This window comes from Mustela putorius, unplaced genomic scaffold, assembly GCF_011764305.1.
Source record: "Mustela putorius furo isolate JIRA1106 unplaced genomic scaffold, ASM1176430v1.1 tig00000083_pilon_pilon_pilon, whole genome shotgun sequence".
Classification (NCBI taxonomy): Eukaryota; Metazoa; Chordata; class Mammalia; order Carnivora; family Mustelidae; genus Mustela; species Mustela putorius.
Window position 1 is genome coordinate 13,698,431 of NW_025421273.1, and position 15,337 is coordinate 13,713,767.

Here is a 15,337-nt window from a genome sequence, read left to right on the forward strand (position 1 = left end):
GCGTCCCCTCTGAGATCACTCAGGCCCATCTCTGCTTCTCGTAGGTGATCCGAGACGTCTACAGCGGCTGCAGCGGGCAGGCGGAGTCAGAAGGCCCTCCCCCGTCGAGCTCCCCGGTGCACAAGACAGAGCTGGAGAAGGTAAGGACGTCTTTCTCCCTAGGAACAGCGCTCTAACCACGGATTTAGCCCTCCCTCGGTGCTGTGATAGCATTCTTTGAGAATTTTAGCCCTTGGAGGTAGGAGTAAAAGTGCAATCCTTCTGTTTCTGCATTTCGAGTGCCTACTTCTGTATGAAGCCCGAGTTAGTCCTTTCACAGATCATATGGCTGCTTTGATCATCCCCCAGCCATAGCTGCAGAAATGGGTTGAAACATGCAGAAGGATTTCAGGGGTTCAAGGCTAGCTCACTGGCCCGTGGCGGAGTTGAACTCTGTGTGCTGGTCCTTGTACATCTGGAAGGTGGTGGGCACCATGTCAGTGTGCCTTCCCAAAGGGTTATTCCCCACAGACCAGGATGCGTTCCCCATCCATTTCTGCTCTATATTCAGTTGGCTGGTTGGAAGGTGCAGTGAGAGCCCAGCAGTGGGGCTGGAGGGTTGGTCTTTCTTGCAGGAAATGTGTGAACCCAGCACTGCTGGGTGCCATGCCCAGCCCTCTCTGTCTGTGCCCTCTGTGCCTGCACACACACCACACACACATGTCTCCTCTCTGTGCAGGCTAGGCGGTGGTCTTGTGGGGCAGCCTGTGGTCCTGGAAACTTCTGAGTCCTCCCCAGCTAACCCCTGCTGCCAGTGAACAAATTCCTTTTTGTCTGTTCTTGTTTCAGCCCGAGATCTCCAGGAAGCAGAACTGATAAGGGTGTGTGTGTGTGTGTGTGTGTGTGTGTGTTATTAAGTACATATAATATTTAAATGTAAAATATGGCTTATATTGCAAAACTATGTAAGTATGTATACAGATACACACAAATATATATATATATATATATATATATATATATATATATATGCGCACACACACAAAGGATTTATTTTTTTAAGATTTTATTTATTTATTGGAGAGAGAGAGAGAGCAGGAGCAAGGGGAGGGGCACAGGGAGAAGCAGACTCCCTGCTGAGCAGGGAGCCCAACATGGGACTCGATCCCAGAGTCCTGGGATCATGACCCAAGCTGGAGGCACTTAACCAACTGAGCCACCAAGGTGCCCCTGAAGAGATTTATTATGAGGAATTGGCTTATGTGATGATGGGAACTGGCAGGTCCAGCTCAACAGTGTAGATCCATGGGCTAGAGACCCAGGGGAACCAATGGTGCAGATGAAGTCTGCTGGCAGTCTTCTGAAGAATCCCCTCTTGTGGGGGAAAGCGGGTCTTTTGGGTCGCTCTGAGCCTTCACCTGATTGGGTGAGGCCCACCTGCATTATAGTGGGCAGCCTGCTGACTTGCATCCACTGATCTCAGTGTTAGTCTCATCACCAGCCCCCTCCAAGCAGACACAATAAATTAACCTCCCAGTCCTCACCCAGACACTGTGACGCAGCCAGCCTGTTTGTTTTTCTCCTAATGACAAAACCCATGCCTGCTCACTGTAGAAATTCGGAAAGTGCAGAGAAACAGAAAGAGGAGGAAGGAAGTGAGGCTGCCAGAGGAGGCAGCTTCCCACAGCACTCTGTGTAGGTTTAACCAGCGGGGTGCTCTGGTGCATAAAATTTCTTAGGCTGCCTCTCCCTCCCTTCCCTGTATCCTGTTAGCAGTGTTCCAGCTTTTTGAAAACTTGTAATAAGCAGCAAGCGCTTCTGCATTTTCACCAGGCACGTTACCCTGGATCTGTGCATCTCTGCTATTTGTATCAGAACCCCCTGCCCCAGGCCTGTCTTCCTTCTTCAGATGGTTTAACATAGCGTGGTACTTGGCATCTCGCTCACGAGTCTTTGCTGTGTCTCTGTGACCCAAGAAGAGACTTCCAGAAGCTGGCTTACTAGACCAAACGGTAGAACTATTTCTTACGATTTTGGCTCATGCTGCTAAGCACTCCTCTTTCCAGACAGGCTGCCCCATGCCTCTTTGCGGAGCACATCAGGGCTCCCATTCCCCATGGGCGCTGGCCATTCTGATCTCTGACATCTAAGACCATCCTCTGAGGGCCTGGTCAGACCCACCAACCCAGGCCCCAGGGCTGCTTCCTGGCCTGAGAGCTGGGGCAGTGCTGGCTTTCGTGATGCTGTCCCTGGAGGACTTGGCCCATGACAGGTACCCTCTAAAAGCCCCAATTTCCTCCCTGTGACTCCTCCTGGCATCGCAATAGGATCGCAGACACCCACCTGCTATCTTTGGCACCACCGCCCGGACCCCTTGATAGCAGCTGCTGCCCTCATGTCGTCCAGATGTTTTGTATGTCTCCAGCTGGCCAGGCTCTGTGGCACTGGGCTATGATGCACAGAACGGGGCGGGGAGGTGTGTCCAGCCTACTTCCTCTTCCTCCCAAACCCCCTGATGCCACAGTCTCCCACCAGAATGGATGATCCCAGCTCCAAGCAACATCTCCTCTTTAGGTGCCAGCTTGGGGTCCTAATCATGCTCCTTACATCCAGATCTCAGGCCTGAAAGAATTTCAAGTTGTCAGGCATGCCCTTGGGCGGGTTCTATGGTAGCTCGTCTCAGTGAGTATATTCGGAGGGTTTGAGTTACGGGCGATGTCTGACCTCACCCGGTTATTGGTTGGCGACAGAACGAAATTGAGTGCATGGTGAGCTGTTTCTGGAAGGATAACACAGTTTGCTGAGGGAACTATCTTTTGTAATCTTAATATTTTTTCAAAATTACTCGCAAGCAAACAGGATTTGGATGCAATAGGGGTGGTACTAGAGAGCGTGTTTGTTATACTTTGGTGAGTTTGTTCTTCGTTCCTCTGCTGTTTCTGAGGCTTCAGCAGTGAGCCACCTAGCAGCCTATCTGTCCCCAAGCGCCAGCCTCTCTGTGTGGCTGTGGACTTGGCCACACTTCCTTCCACTGTGGGGATCACTGTGGATGCATCCACGAGACATCACGTGGCCAGTGGGAGCCACGGTTAGAGTCATTTCATCCTTTTTACCCTCACAGAAGCTGTCTTCTGAGAGACCCAGCTCAGACGGGGAGGGCATCATGGAGAACGGAGTCACCGTGTGTGAAGGAAAAGAACAAGGTGAGTTCTACTTGCACCCAGACCTCAAACGCTGAAACATGAAAACGAGAGTAATCAACAGAGGCGGGCGCCAGCTCCACAGGCCTTGATTGTGGGACAGGTCTCCTTGGAAGTTTGGCGACAGACACGGCATGGTCCGGGTCACACGTGGGAAGTGCAGAGAAACCCCTGTGTTTGATGGGAGCCCCACGCGTCTTCACCTGCCGTCCTACCGATCCCTGGCCCGGGTGTAGACGGCCCGGGTGTAGACGGCCTGTCTGTATTCCGACTCCCAGGCTCCCTGCAGCTCATTTCCTCACCTGACTTGTCACTGAAAGGACTTTGCAGCCAGGAGAGCTGGCTGTCCCATGGTATCAGGTGTCAGAATGTCCTTCCTTTTAAGGCTGGATGACATTCTAGCCTCCGGAGGGACCACACTATGTTTATCTGTCCATCTATCAGTGGACCCTTGGGTTCTCCCACGTTCTGGCCATTGTGAATGATGCTACTGTGAATGATGTATTAGGGTTTTGAATTATATTTTTTCTAAGTCAACTTTTCTTTTCTTTTTTTTTTTTAAAGATTTTATTTATTTATTTGACAGACAAAGATCACAAGTAGGCAGAGAGGCAGGCAGAGAGTGAGAGAGAGGAGGAAGCAGGCTCCCCGCGGAGCAGAGAGCCCAATGTGGGGCTCGATCCTAGGACCCTGGGATCATGGCCTGAGCCGAAGGCAGAGGCTTTAACCCACTGAGCCACCCAGGCACCCCCTAAGTCAACTTTTCAAGCAAAAATTAGTACTCTGTAATTGTGGCTTTAATTTGCATTTCCGTAATGATGAATGATGTTGAAGCTTTTTTAATGTGTGTTTTTTTTTTTTTTTTTTTTGCCAACCATGTATCTGATGAAATGTCTATCCAAATCTTTGTCCGTATTTGTATTGGATTTTGTTCATCTTTACTGACCGCTGAGAGCTCTTTGTGTATTTTGAATACAAGTCCTTTATTGGTGTGTCTTACATGTAACTTTTCCCGGTCCGTGGCTTGACTTTCACTTTCCTTCCTGGGGTGTGGACTGAGAGGAGAGTAGGATTTGCAGGTTGTGGGGGAGTTCTCCTTGTGCAAAGCCAACAGCCTGTGTGCTCGTGGCCCTGGGACCTCTGCTTCCCAGAGGAGAAGCCCTCCAACCTTGCTCATCTGTGCTCTTGCACTAGAAGGGAACAGACACTCCCCTCCCCCAGCTCTGAAATGACATCCCCTTCAACCACACAGCAAGCCAGGCCACGGAGAACCTTGAAATCCAAGTAACTCAGACTCTTGGGCTACAACCAGGTTCACGCCGAAAGGTCACGGTCTCTGCCTCTGCCTGCGTGATTCCCTGACGCGGTCACGTCAGAGTGCAATTTCAGTTCTCACCATCGGAAGTTACTCAGGGGAAGGCATTGTCTGTGTCCTCCCGCGGCACATAACATATAATCAAAGCCAGGAAAGCTATCTTTAAATTTTGCCCTGAAACAGAAAAACCTACAATCTCAGGTCCCCATGCAGGCGTGGGGCGCGGCAGGCATGGGCTTTGCCGGTCCCTGTCCTCGTTTGCCATTTCTTTCCTGGCTCCCTGCTGGAAGTCAGGTTCACGGAAAGACAAGTCTGGGTGTCTGTGTCCGAGAACGCATCGGTATCTAGAACTCCCCTGCTTTGTTTCCACGAGGACGGTGACCCGGCTTCGCAACTGCTCTGCTCTGTGTCCTACAGACGCTAAGTCGTTGCTGAAGGAAGCCGGTGGTTTACATACACTGTGGCTTCGACCTCAGCTTCTCCCCTTGCCCACTCTCAAGCTGTTTGCAGGTGACGGATCTCAGCAGGGCTCCCCCTATCCCAGCCGTGTTGTCGCTCAGATTCTCCGCAAGCTGCATGACAGTGTCCACCCTGATGACAGTTACGACTTTGCCAACGCTGGGAGTTAGCGTTGCCTCTGTAGCCTGTCCCTCCCTGCACGCCGTGTGCTCACGGCATGTGCCGCTCGGACCCCTGTGGCTTTCCTGCTCTGACTTGGGCTGAACATCCTAAGTTTTGAGGGTTTCTTCATAATTTTATCACACGTGCCACATGCTGCCTTCATGTAGTAAATAGCGGCGCATATTCTCACATTCTTCTGTACTTTCGCTTTTTCCTCCAAGGAGTCCCTTTCCACTGCTTTTGCAAGAAATTAATCAGGGGTCTTCGGGGAGTTCAAAGTATGATCTCTTTTCTTGGTAGATCTCTTTCCAGCAGGTACTTTCCCAATAGGAGCAAACGCTAGCAGAATTGAAAGTAAATGTAACCTCTTCGCTTTGAGCCATGAGATGGAACCCTACGCTCCCCTCCCCTCCCTGAGCTGGCCAAGGTATGGCCGCACTGCCTCCTTCTGTTCCTCCAGCTTCCCCAACTTCCTTTGTGTTGGCCTTCCCAGAAGGCTTCCCCGGCTGCCCCGTGTCTCTGCCGCGTCACCCCACTGTAGATCTCTGCACGGGCCTGGTGCCATCGGGCCGGCCGCCTCTGTGTGTGCACACATGCGTGCATGTCCTCCTGCAGAACACCTGTCTTCTTCTCTCTCCTGGGCCCACACCGATCGCCGGCACACAGCAGGTACTCAGTGAGTGGAAATCAAGGAAGACAAGACTGACCATGATTTAGGCTTTTTTAAAAATGTTCTCAGTTGAAGTCTGTAATCGAAACACACTTTCTTGTTCTCATTGTTGTTCTTGACAGTCAAGAGGAAAAAAAGTTCCAAATCAGAGGCCAAGGGCACTGTGTCCAAAGTCACTGGGAAGAAGATCACCAAGATCATCGGCCTGGGGAAGAAAAAGCCCTCGACGGATGAGCAGACCTCGTCTGCGGAGGAGGATGTCCCCACCTGCGGTAAGACGGAGGGGGCCTGGCCGTGAGTGTGGCCTCTTCTGCAGTGGCCTCTGCTTCCCGTGGGCTTGCTCGAGTCAGGCTGGTGATCCTCAGCATGGCGGGAGAGCGGGAGACGTGCGGTGTCTTTACTGCTTCGTAATAAAAGATCTCGCAAGGGTTCGGCCTGATCTCAGGTTCTTTCAAGACGAAAAGCAAATTCTTTCTTTGAACCTGTGAAGTTTTCCCAATTTCCTCTGAAGCGTTTCTCAGCTGGGGCACACGCACGTGCCTTGGCGAGCGATGGGAAGAGTACGGAGCGTGGCACAAGAGCAGGGTCACAGTTGGCGCTCTTCCCCAGGCTGACAGGGGAAACCGAGCATCCTGACAGCACTGCCTGTCTCAGACCTCAGGTTCAAGTGCAGCCTGCTGGACCACCCCGTCCTCAGCCAGTCAACGGGAGTCCTCTCCGAGCAGCTGCCCCCCGCATCCCCAGGATAGGGTGGGCACTGGCAACACAACCCCAGCCCTCCCAGGGTTTCCGTTTATGTGGCAGAGACGGTTCTGAATGAGGGGCCATGGGCAGAGACGTGCAGTGTGACCCGGTGACTAAGAGGAGGGAAACCAGGGCAGTGGGAGCGTCTCCCCGGGAACCTGGGGTGGAGGCAGACAGGGTGGCCGCTGGGGAGGGACGGAGGCTGGGGTTGTACAGGGGTCCTGTTTTCTTGGCCACCACACAGCCCTTCGCTGGAGAACAGCCCTAGAAGCCAGGCGATGAGGCTTTGGCCTCTATTAGGAACTGAGGCTGGGCTGTGGTGCCCGGACACCCCAGTGGCCCAACCCATGTCCTGTCACCAGGTCCCTGGTCGCGTCCCTCTGCAAACCCATTCTGCTCGCCCTGGTGTTGCAGTGAGCATCCATCTGCCTACGGATGGGGCCTGGCTGGGGGATAAACTGCCCCAAGCGTCCAACATTGGCCATACAGACAGATTTGAACCCCTTCGACAGCCATCACGTCCCAGGGCGTGAACTGTGTCAGGGCAATAGGAGGAGTTGGCGCTGCGGCAGGGAGGGTGCAGGGGGTGTCACTGTGGGTGGGGGCCAGAGCGTACAGGAGCCAGGTGTGAGCTGAGCCCCGAGAGCAGGTCCGGGGTTAGGTCCCCGCTCCCTCTGGCCTTGACAGTTGGGGATCTAGGCAGCCCCACGTGTGAGACTTCAGTGGGCCCCGGACGGTCACGTCCTTTGTCAAGCCTTGGCCGCCCTGGATGGTGGTACGCCGAGGGGGCAGAACGACACCGGACCACACAGAGTTCTGGCACCGAGGGGCAGAAGGAAAAATGTGAATCTGTTGGAGCCAAAGTGCTCTTTCCTGTCTACCCTGCCTCCCCCGGTGCTGCGAGAAGCACTTGGTGTGGGATGGTTTGTCCTTGCGGGTTGGCCCCGCAGGGGAGTCAGAGATGAAAAATGGAAGGAAGGAATTAGCCAACAAAGGGAACTGCTTTTTCAGCTTCATTTTTGACTTTTTTTTTTAAAGGTTTATTTATTTGAGAGAGAGAGAAAGAGAGAGTGTGTGCAGGAGTGGGAGAGGGCCAGAGGGAGAGGGAGAGAGAATCTGTGGCAGGCTGCCTACTGAGTGTGGAGCCCAACGTGGGGCTCGATTCTAGGACCCTGAGATCACAACCTGAGCCAAAACACCAAGAATCAGACACTTAACCACCTGAGCCACCCAGGAGGCCCTTGTTTTTGTGTTTTAAACTGCTCTAGGTCCGCGGAAGAAGTAGGAATTCTCTCATGAAAAGCCACATTCATGTGGCAGGCAAGGCAGACAGTGGGGTCCAGACCCTCATTACAAACCAGAACACAGAGCCCCGCAAAGCCATGGCACAGCCAGTGGCGGCAGGGTGTGTTGGGGGGGGTAAGCTGGCCCGCTGACCCAGCTCTGCCCCCGCCTTCGGCAACTGCCTACTCAAACCCCTCATAACGAGCCTCCCTGCATTGGTGAGCAGGCCTTGCAGGAAATCCTGCTGCTGGCACTTTCTTGGAAACATAGTCGGTCGCGCTGAGGGCAGGAAGGGAGGAATCTGGAGCCTGTAATTACCCATGGATGGATTTCTACCAAACAGCTCAGGGGACATCTTTAGCCTCTATTAAGAGAACGTCCTCTGTCCACAAGATTTTAAGACTGTCCTGTGGCTCTTCCCCTTGTCTAGGGGCCAGAGAAGGGGCCTGTAGAGAAAGGAAGGGGGAAATGACTGTTCTCAGTGGTTTGGGTATAGCTGCAAAGTCGTAGGCAGAAAATGTCAGCTGGATGAAGGCCCGAGACCCCTGTCGTGCCAAGCTGGGGCCGTGCAGCCGTGGTCCCTGCACGGTGAGCAGGGCCGGAAGAGCCAGGCCAGAGGGACCATGCTGCTAGGCAGGCAGAGGAGAGCTCCCGAGAGCAACCACGACCTGGGTTCGAATCCAGCTCTTCTGTGAAATGTAGCTGGGCAGATGGGTCTCTAGATGCGTAATAACGATCCTGTTGGGGGATGGGAGATCGTTCCCCCGGGGAGCGAAGAGGGGCAGTGAGTCCCCCGGGCAGCCTGGCAGCGCTGTTCCTTCCTGCCCTGAGGCTGGGCAGTGCTGGGGGTGTCAGTTGGGGGAGCGCTGTGCACAGCCACTGCACACCATGATCGGAGGTGGGTGCCAGTCCCCTGAGCAAAGAAGGACCTTCTCTTTGCCCTTCGCTGGTGCTCACGAGCCTGTGTAGGAACTCAGCAGTTGTTGTCTGGAGATGCGTGTCCTCTCCCTCTCTGCCCCATCTGTCCCCTGCTGGACCCTCACTCCGGCCTCCTGATTGGCCACCTTCTCTGCACCGTCCCGGCTACCAGCTGGGAGCTGCGCAAACAGGGTCCTGCACTGAAATCCAAGTCTCTTTGTGGCCCGGGTCAGAGCCTCTGATGGTCCTGTCTCAGGGCAATGCTGCAGCGGTCTCTCCTGCCTTTCGCGGTGAGGCCAAGAACTCCCGTGCACCCCAACTGTGCCCCGGCTCCCGGCACAGAGCCTGGCAGCCAAAGGCAGCTCAGCCAGCTCACAGACACAATAAATTAGCTTAAGCAAATTGTGTTGCCTCCCTGAGCCTCAGGCTCTTCCCTCTGTGAGACAGGCTCCTCCTGACCTTGTTCTCCTAAGGAAATTAAAGATGAAATCATGAGCGCTAAGCTCGGTGCTTCATAACGAGGTCATAATTTACACTCAGTAAACGCTTGCTGTGATCGCTCATTGGTTCACCTGACATGCTTATTTTTTAAAAGACCTGAGCACGCAGACGGATTCAAGGCAGCGTCATGGCAGTGCCGGTGTGTGGCCTGGGTCATCAGAAACACGGAAGGCCCCATGTGGAGGGTCCCAGGGGTCAGCAGAAGTTGATCTAGCCTGACAGCCTTGCTGGATGTTTCCAGGGCCCCTCCTAGCTCAGCTCTTCGGGGACTTTGTGTAGTTTCCAGCGGGAGGGGTTTTCTTTCCTTCTATTACAATCTACCCCACAAAAAATCAGGCGACCTTTCATCAAGAGGCGGAAGGAATTCTTGGTATAAGTCACTGAGCTGGGGCATCAGCATCCCCGTTGTGGGGCACGTGCGTCTATTGGAAGACAGGCCCCTAAGGTTAGGTGGGGGCTTGGGCGCCGGGGGGACAGGGTCTGGCCGTTGGCAGCATCATGACCTTTGGTATACCCTCTTTCCCCTGACGTCTCCTCCCAGCTGATTATAAACCGAGACAGGCCTGGCAGGCAGACGCCACATGTCCCGCCCCACGGAGGGGAACTCGGGGACACTTGGCCCCACTTTACCTGTCCTTCCGTAGCTGCCTGAACTCAAGAGTAGCTCACACGGAGGCCAGGATCCCAGGGCTCAAAATGGTGGAATGCAAGAGCATTTGGGTCTGTCCCCCCTCTGCTCAGGCGTTTGTTTAATCTCGGGCCCATAACGTTAATTTTATAGCTTTAATGAAACCTTGAGCCTCTTTCCATGGCTTTGCGAGCAATCTTCGAATTCAGAGCAAGAATAATCTCAAAACACCAGTGACATTCCCAACTGCAAAGATACTACCCATAACATCTCACCTAGTGCGATGGATGGGATCTAAAAAGAAATCAAATTGCGTTGAAATTGCCTCATGCAGTTCATGGAACTGCCCTGGGCTGGCGGGTGAGCCTGGGGTGGGGAGTGCGGTTCTCACTGGAGGACCTCTGGAGGACTCCTGGAGGACCCGGTGGTCTGCACATCCCCAGGCCTGGCTGCACTCTGGCACCACCTGGTGGCCGGTTTGTGGTCCAGCTGAACTATGCTTGGGGCCCATTGAGACCCAGTGTCCCCACCCCATCAGCATGTCAGGGGGCATGGGAACCTACCCTGTGACCCCAGATGCCTCCGATGGACTGTCTTCGTTTCCCTGGGCTCCCGCCCGCCGGAAGATGGGACTGTAGGGCTGCCCCTCTCAGAGAAGAGCAAAGGGCAGTGAGCCTGGTTACCACGGGCTTTCCTGTTCATAGAAACAGGCCTCACCCGCTGTGATTTTCTTTTTGCTCTTCCCTTTTCGGAACTGAAAATAAATCTGAGAAAGGCATTAAGACGTGGTCATTTCCTATGATGTCATGCTCTAAATAAAATGAGGGTTTGTCCAATATAATCATCTCTTTTATGACTCAAATGTCAAGAGATCCATAACTTTGGTGACTGGGCCGGGTTCACTCGGGGAAGGAAATGTCCTGAGAGTGCCTTGACCTGTCCCAAGGATGACCACCCCCTGCTGAGTGGAATGTGCTCAGGAACTGCTCCCTCCACATGACCACCGAGGCCCCGAGACACTGTCCCCAAGTGCCGAGTTCTTCAGTAGACAGTCACGTACCAGCTTGAATGGAACGTGGTCACTGTCACCGAGAAGTCCACTGTGCTCTGAGGTCTTACAGCTTAGATTCCTCAAGAGACGTCGTAACACCTCACTTCCTGTCCCCGTGTGCATCAAGGCCAGGCTCCTACGGTCGTTTCCAAGGCTCCTATCACCCAGTCATTGGATGTTTCAAGCCTTTGTCTCCCGTGCTCACATGCTGCCAGGCCTGTAGACGTCCCTGTGCCTGCCCCTGAACCACTCGGGCATGGGGGGTGTCCCTCACGCCCACCCCAGCCACAAGGTCTGTGAGTATCCTGGAGGGCAGGACTTCCCCGTGAATCTCACTCCCCCGTGAGTTCCCTGAGTTCCTGGACATCTGCCGTGCGCCACCTGCTTCCTCTTAGATACACCGCCACATCTGGCCTTGGCCCCGCATGGTGGCTCATGCTTGGCGCAGTCCTCTCTCTCCCCTCCTTGTGCACACGTGCTCTCTCTCGCTCTCTCTCGCTCTCTCTCTCTCTCTCTGACAAAGAAAAATCTTCTAAAAAAAATTTTTAAAAGCCTCAGGTCCGGTTTTCCAGGTGGCCTGCCCCAGTCCCACGTCAGGGGTAACCCCACTCCTTTGCAGAGGAGCCCCCTCAGACTCCAGTCAGACCCCAGCCTCTCTCCTCCCTGCACTCCCTCCTAAATATGCAAAATACAAGGAACTTGGGTCCCTTGCCCTTGAGCCATTGGGTTGGCTTTTCCCCCTTCTCTCTTATTTCATAAACACAGCCATGTGGGCCCCAAGTGTAAGCTTTGGTTGCGGGAGAAGCAGTGCTTCTGGCATTTAGGGGTTATCAGTAGAACGGATGTCACGCTGAGCCGAAGGCAAACTTCCACTCTGCATGTTCACTTCGGGAATTCATTGAGCGAGTGTTCATCTGTTGGGCAGAGAGTGTCATGGAGCCCTGTGACTTACCTGAGTGCTTGGGGTTCTGTTTTCTGGGATTGCCTAGCACTTATCCATGGCTAATGATGTGCAGATGCAGAAACAAAGTGTGGTAGAGACCCAGAGAGAAGCCAGGTGCATCCTCCCAAACCCTTTGGGAAGGCATCATAAAAATCAGAACTGGAGAGGATTCGGGGTGTGTGGGCATGGGCACGTGTGCACACGTGCGTGAGCTGACAAGGTGGCTGGATGACTTCAAGCATCCTCGTTTTATTTCTTCCTCTTGGACCTGAGTTTTCTGTGCCATGTCACCGCCTTCCTCCGTGTCAAAGGCAGGGGGCGGTCTCCTCCTTGCATTGTGGAGCCGGTATGCGAGGCCGCCACCCCGTGAAACCTGGATCCCATGCCTCCTCAGCTCCCGTGGTGTGTGCTTGCCTGCTCATTTGTTTGTGACACACGAGGGTGATCAGTTTCTCGTATTTGAGCCTTCCTCTTTTAGAAATGACGGTGGTGGTCCTCACAGTTCGATCCCGTGCGCAGGGGTACACGGGTCTCCCCATAGTGGTAACAGTGTCATGCAGGGTCAGAGACACGGGCTTTCAGACCGAAGCCTTTCAAGCCCGTCCAGGTGGGCTTCACCTGTCTGACAACATCCTCAAACTGCAGGAGCGCGGGGGCTTCTGGGGTGGGCTGTCTGCCTCACGAGGAGACCCAGAGCTGGCTGAAGGGAATGGCCGGGCCGCGGAGGGTGCGGGTTTGGTTTCCAGGTGCTGACTGCCCGCCGTCGGTCCCTCGCAGGCTATCTCAACGTGCTCTCCAACAGCCGCTGGCGGGAGCGCTGGTGCCGAGTCAAGGACAACAGACTCATCTTCCACAAGGACAGGACCGATCTCAAGACCCACATCGTGTCTGTTCCTCTCCGAGGCTGTGACGTGATCCCGGGCTTGGACTCCAAGCATCCCCTGACCTTCCGACTGCTTCGCAATGGGCAAGAGGTGGCCGTGCTGGAGGTAAGGTGCCATCCGCGGCCACGCTCCCGAGATCCTTCCCCGGGGCACCGTGGCTTCCAGCTGTGTCCTTCGTGCCTCCCCCACCGCTGTGGGGGTCTCTGCTGGCCTTTTCTGTTGCCTCCTCCCTGGGCTGGTGCCTGTTCTTACCAGCTGTCCTGCACCAGGCTTCCTTTCCCCCGCGTGCCTTTGCATGGAGATGAGATATGGGACTCCGTACAGTGTACTGGTTCCTGAAAGCAGCAGAAAAATAACTCGTTTTTCCCCTGACTGTGGCCCACCGTGAAACAACGTTATTTCTTTAACTTGCCCTTAGGAATATTCTTCTATACAGATGAAACACAGGTTTTTAGACAACCTCATAGACCGTGGCTCGCGTGCCAATCCTACAGAAACAGAAAGAACGTCTTTAATTCTGAAGAGCCCTCGGCTTTGTGTGCGTTCGTTCCATGTCTGCCTGCTCTCCTGGAACGAATTCTTCTCCAGAGCAGAAGAGCAAATGGAGCTGGTTTCTTAGCTCTCTGCTGAAAACTGGCAGTGTTCTTTCCCTCTGTTACACTATATATTTTCTGCCCACTGTGAATTCGGACCTCCTTTTCTCTTTTTGTGCGTTCACATTATTGTGACTAAGATGCAAAGACTCACACGCACACACACCTGTGCCCGCGTACCAGGGGTTGGAACCCTCTGAGTTGGCGGACAAGGGCCGTGTCAGTGGCGGGAACGAGGCTGCCTTAGGTTTGCTGGAACGGCTCAGGGGCAGTCCCTTACTTAGGCATAGAGCCAGATTCTGAACGACTGTAGTGATAGATGGATAGGGAGCGAGTCCAGGCCTTGGGGCCAAGATCACGGTGGCCCATGAGGCCATCTCAAAGGTCCTGATAGGAGATAGGAGATTGTTTCCGAGACTCTTCACAGAAATGACTATTTTTGGCGGGGGGTGTGGGGGAAGACTAACACTGGAGTTCTTTGTACCCCGGGCTGATAGCCCGTGAGGCTGGCCTGGATGGACTGCAGCTGACTGCGGCCAGCTGCAGACTCGTGGTCCTGGGACCTCCTGGAATCCTCAAGTCTGGGCCCCCGTCCTCGTTCTGCCCACACTGGGATCACACCGCATCTTTTTTTTCTCCCTCAACTTTTTGATTCACCTGTAAAATGTGAGCACTGAGTCAAAGTCTGTACTTAGTAAGATTTATGCAGGCTGAAAACTGTGGGGTGCGTGCTGGGGAGAAAGTGGGAAACTGTGGCCTTGGTGTGAAATAAGGCAGGTCTCCCGTGTGAGCTTCAACAGCAGCCCGGGGACAAGGAGCAAGGGGATGGAGGTCTGAGCTGGCGCATGCCTGATCCCGGAAGGGGGAGGGGGCAGCCCCGGGGGTGGCCTGGGGAGGGAGGCCCTCTTGTGCCTTTTCCGAGTTGGACAGTGCCAGCTTTTCCGAGTTGGACAGTGTCCCTTGTATGCAGGAGAAGACCCCAGACTGTGTGTCGCCTCAGCCGCTGTCCCTTTCTCCAGCTGGCTGGTTTCATGGTGGCAAGACATGTGGAGGGTATGGACCAGTTCCTGTGTAGAGGCCCACTCGGTCTGGGTGCGCATGCCGTTTCCCTGCTGTTGTTGGGCTCCAGGTGGGCTTCCCAGCCAGCGCCTGTGGAAGCGGTGGTGGGTGGCACAGCACCTCCCACCGGCAGGCTCACCTGTCGCTCTGCCCCATGGCCAGGGGTTTTGACTGCGCCCCCTTGGGCTGGGTGTCTGTGTGCTTTCCACCGCACGCTCACCGGACCTCCCCTTCGTCTCTAGAAGCCTCACGTGGGAAGGTACTTCGAGGCCCTCTATGGGAACAGCCCATTAGCCTCCCAGCTGCACCTGCTAATGTCAGTTTCCAGGGATGAGGCTTGCCTGGGGCAGTCACCAGAATGACGGGCGCTCAGTGGGGACCTTGTAACTCCATTACGCCTCTATGCTCATCGTTCAGATCTGCTGTGAGAAAGGTTTCCCCTCCCTCCCATTTAATTATTAATCCCTTTCTGTATATTGGTGGGGATTCTGAGAGTATCGTTTTAATCAGTGACTGTAATGCTTTCTTGTTGTGATTTACTTGGGTAGAATCATCCCAGACTGGGTCAGTGGAAGGCCTGAACTAGGCCCTGCAGCCTTTGCTGTGTCCTTGTGGTAAGACGCCATGGGACCTGTCATTCTTTGATAAGAATGTTCTAGGCTCAGCTTGTACCTTTCCTTGGCCCAGGCCTGGGTTCAACCATGTCTTCAGGATTCCTCCTGGTGGAATCATGGGTGTGTGTGTGAGCTTTTGTAGACACATGGATGTGCACTCATATATACACTTCTATATCTATTTCTTTTTAAGAGCCATGGGATTGTAACTAATACCTCTCATTTCAGCCCAACATCACAGGGTTGTTTTTTTTTTTTTTTAAGATTTTATTTATTTATTTGACAGAGATCACAAGTAGGCAGAGAAGCAGGCAGAGAGACGGGAGAAGCAGG

General features: G+C 54.0%; 1 protein-coding gene across 8 annotated transcripts in view; it reads left to right on the forward strand.

The window, feature by feature from the left end:
* Positions 1–15,337, forward strand: part of AFAP1 (actin filament associated protein 1) — a 130,648-nt gene that overhangs the window by 89,552 nt on the left and 25,759 nt on the right. For all 8 annotated transcript variants that reach the window (XM_045075285.1, XM_045075296.1, XM_045075299.1 and 5 more), the window contains 4 exons: positions 45–140; positions 3,101–3,182; positions 5,908–6,057; positions 12,632–12,843. In XM_045075285.1, coding sequence (XP_044931220.1) covers positions 45–140; positions 3,101–3,182; positions 5,908–6,057; positions 12,632–12,843 — 540 coding nt within the window. The remainder of the gene's footprint in view (positions 1–44; positions 141–3,100; positions 3,183–5,907; positions 6,058–12,631; positions 12,844–15,337) is intronic.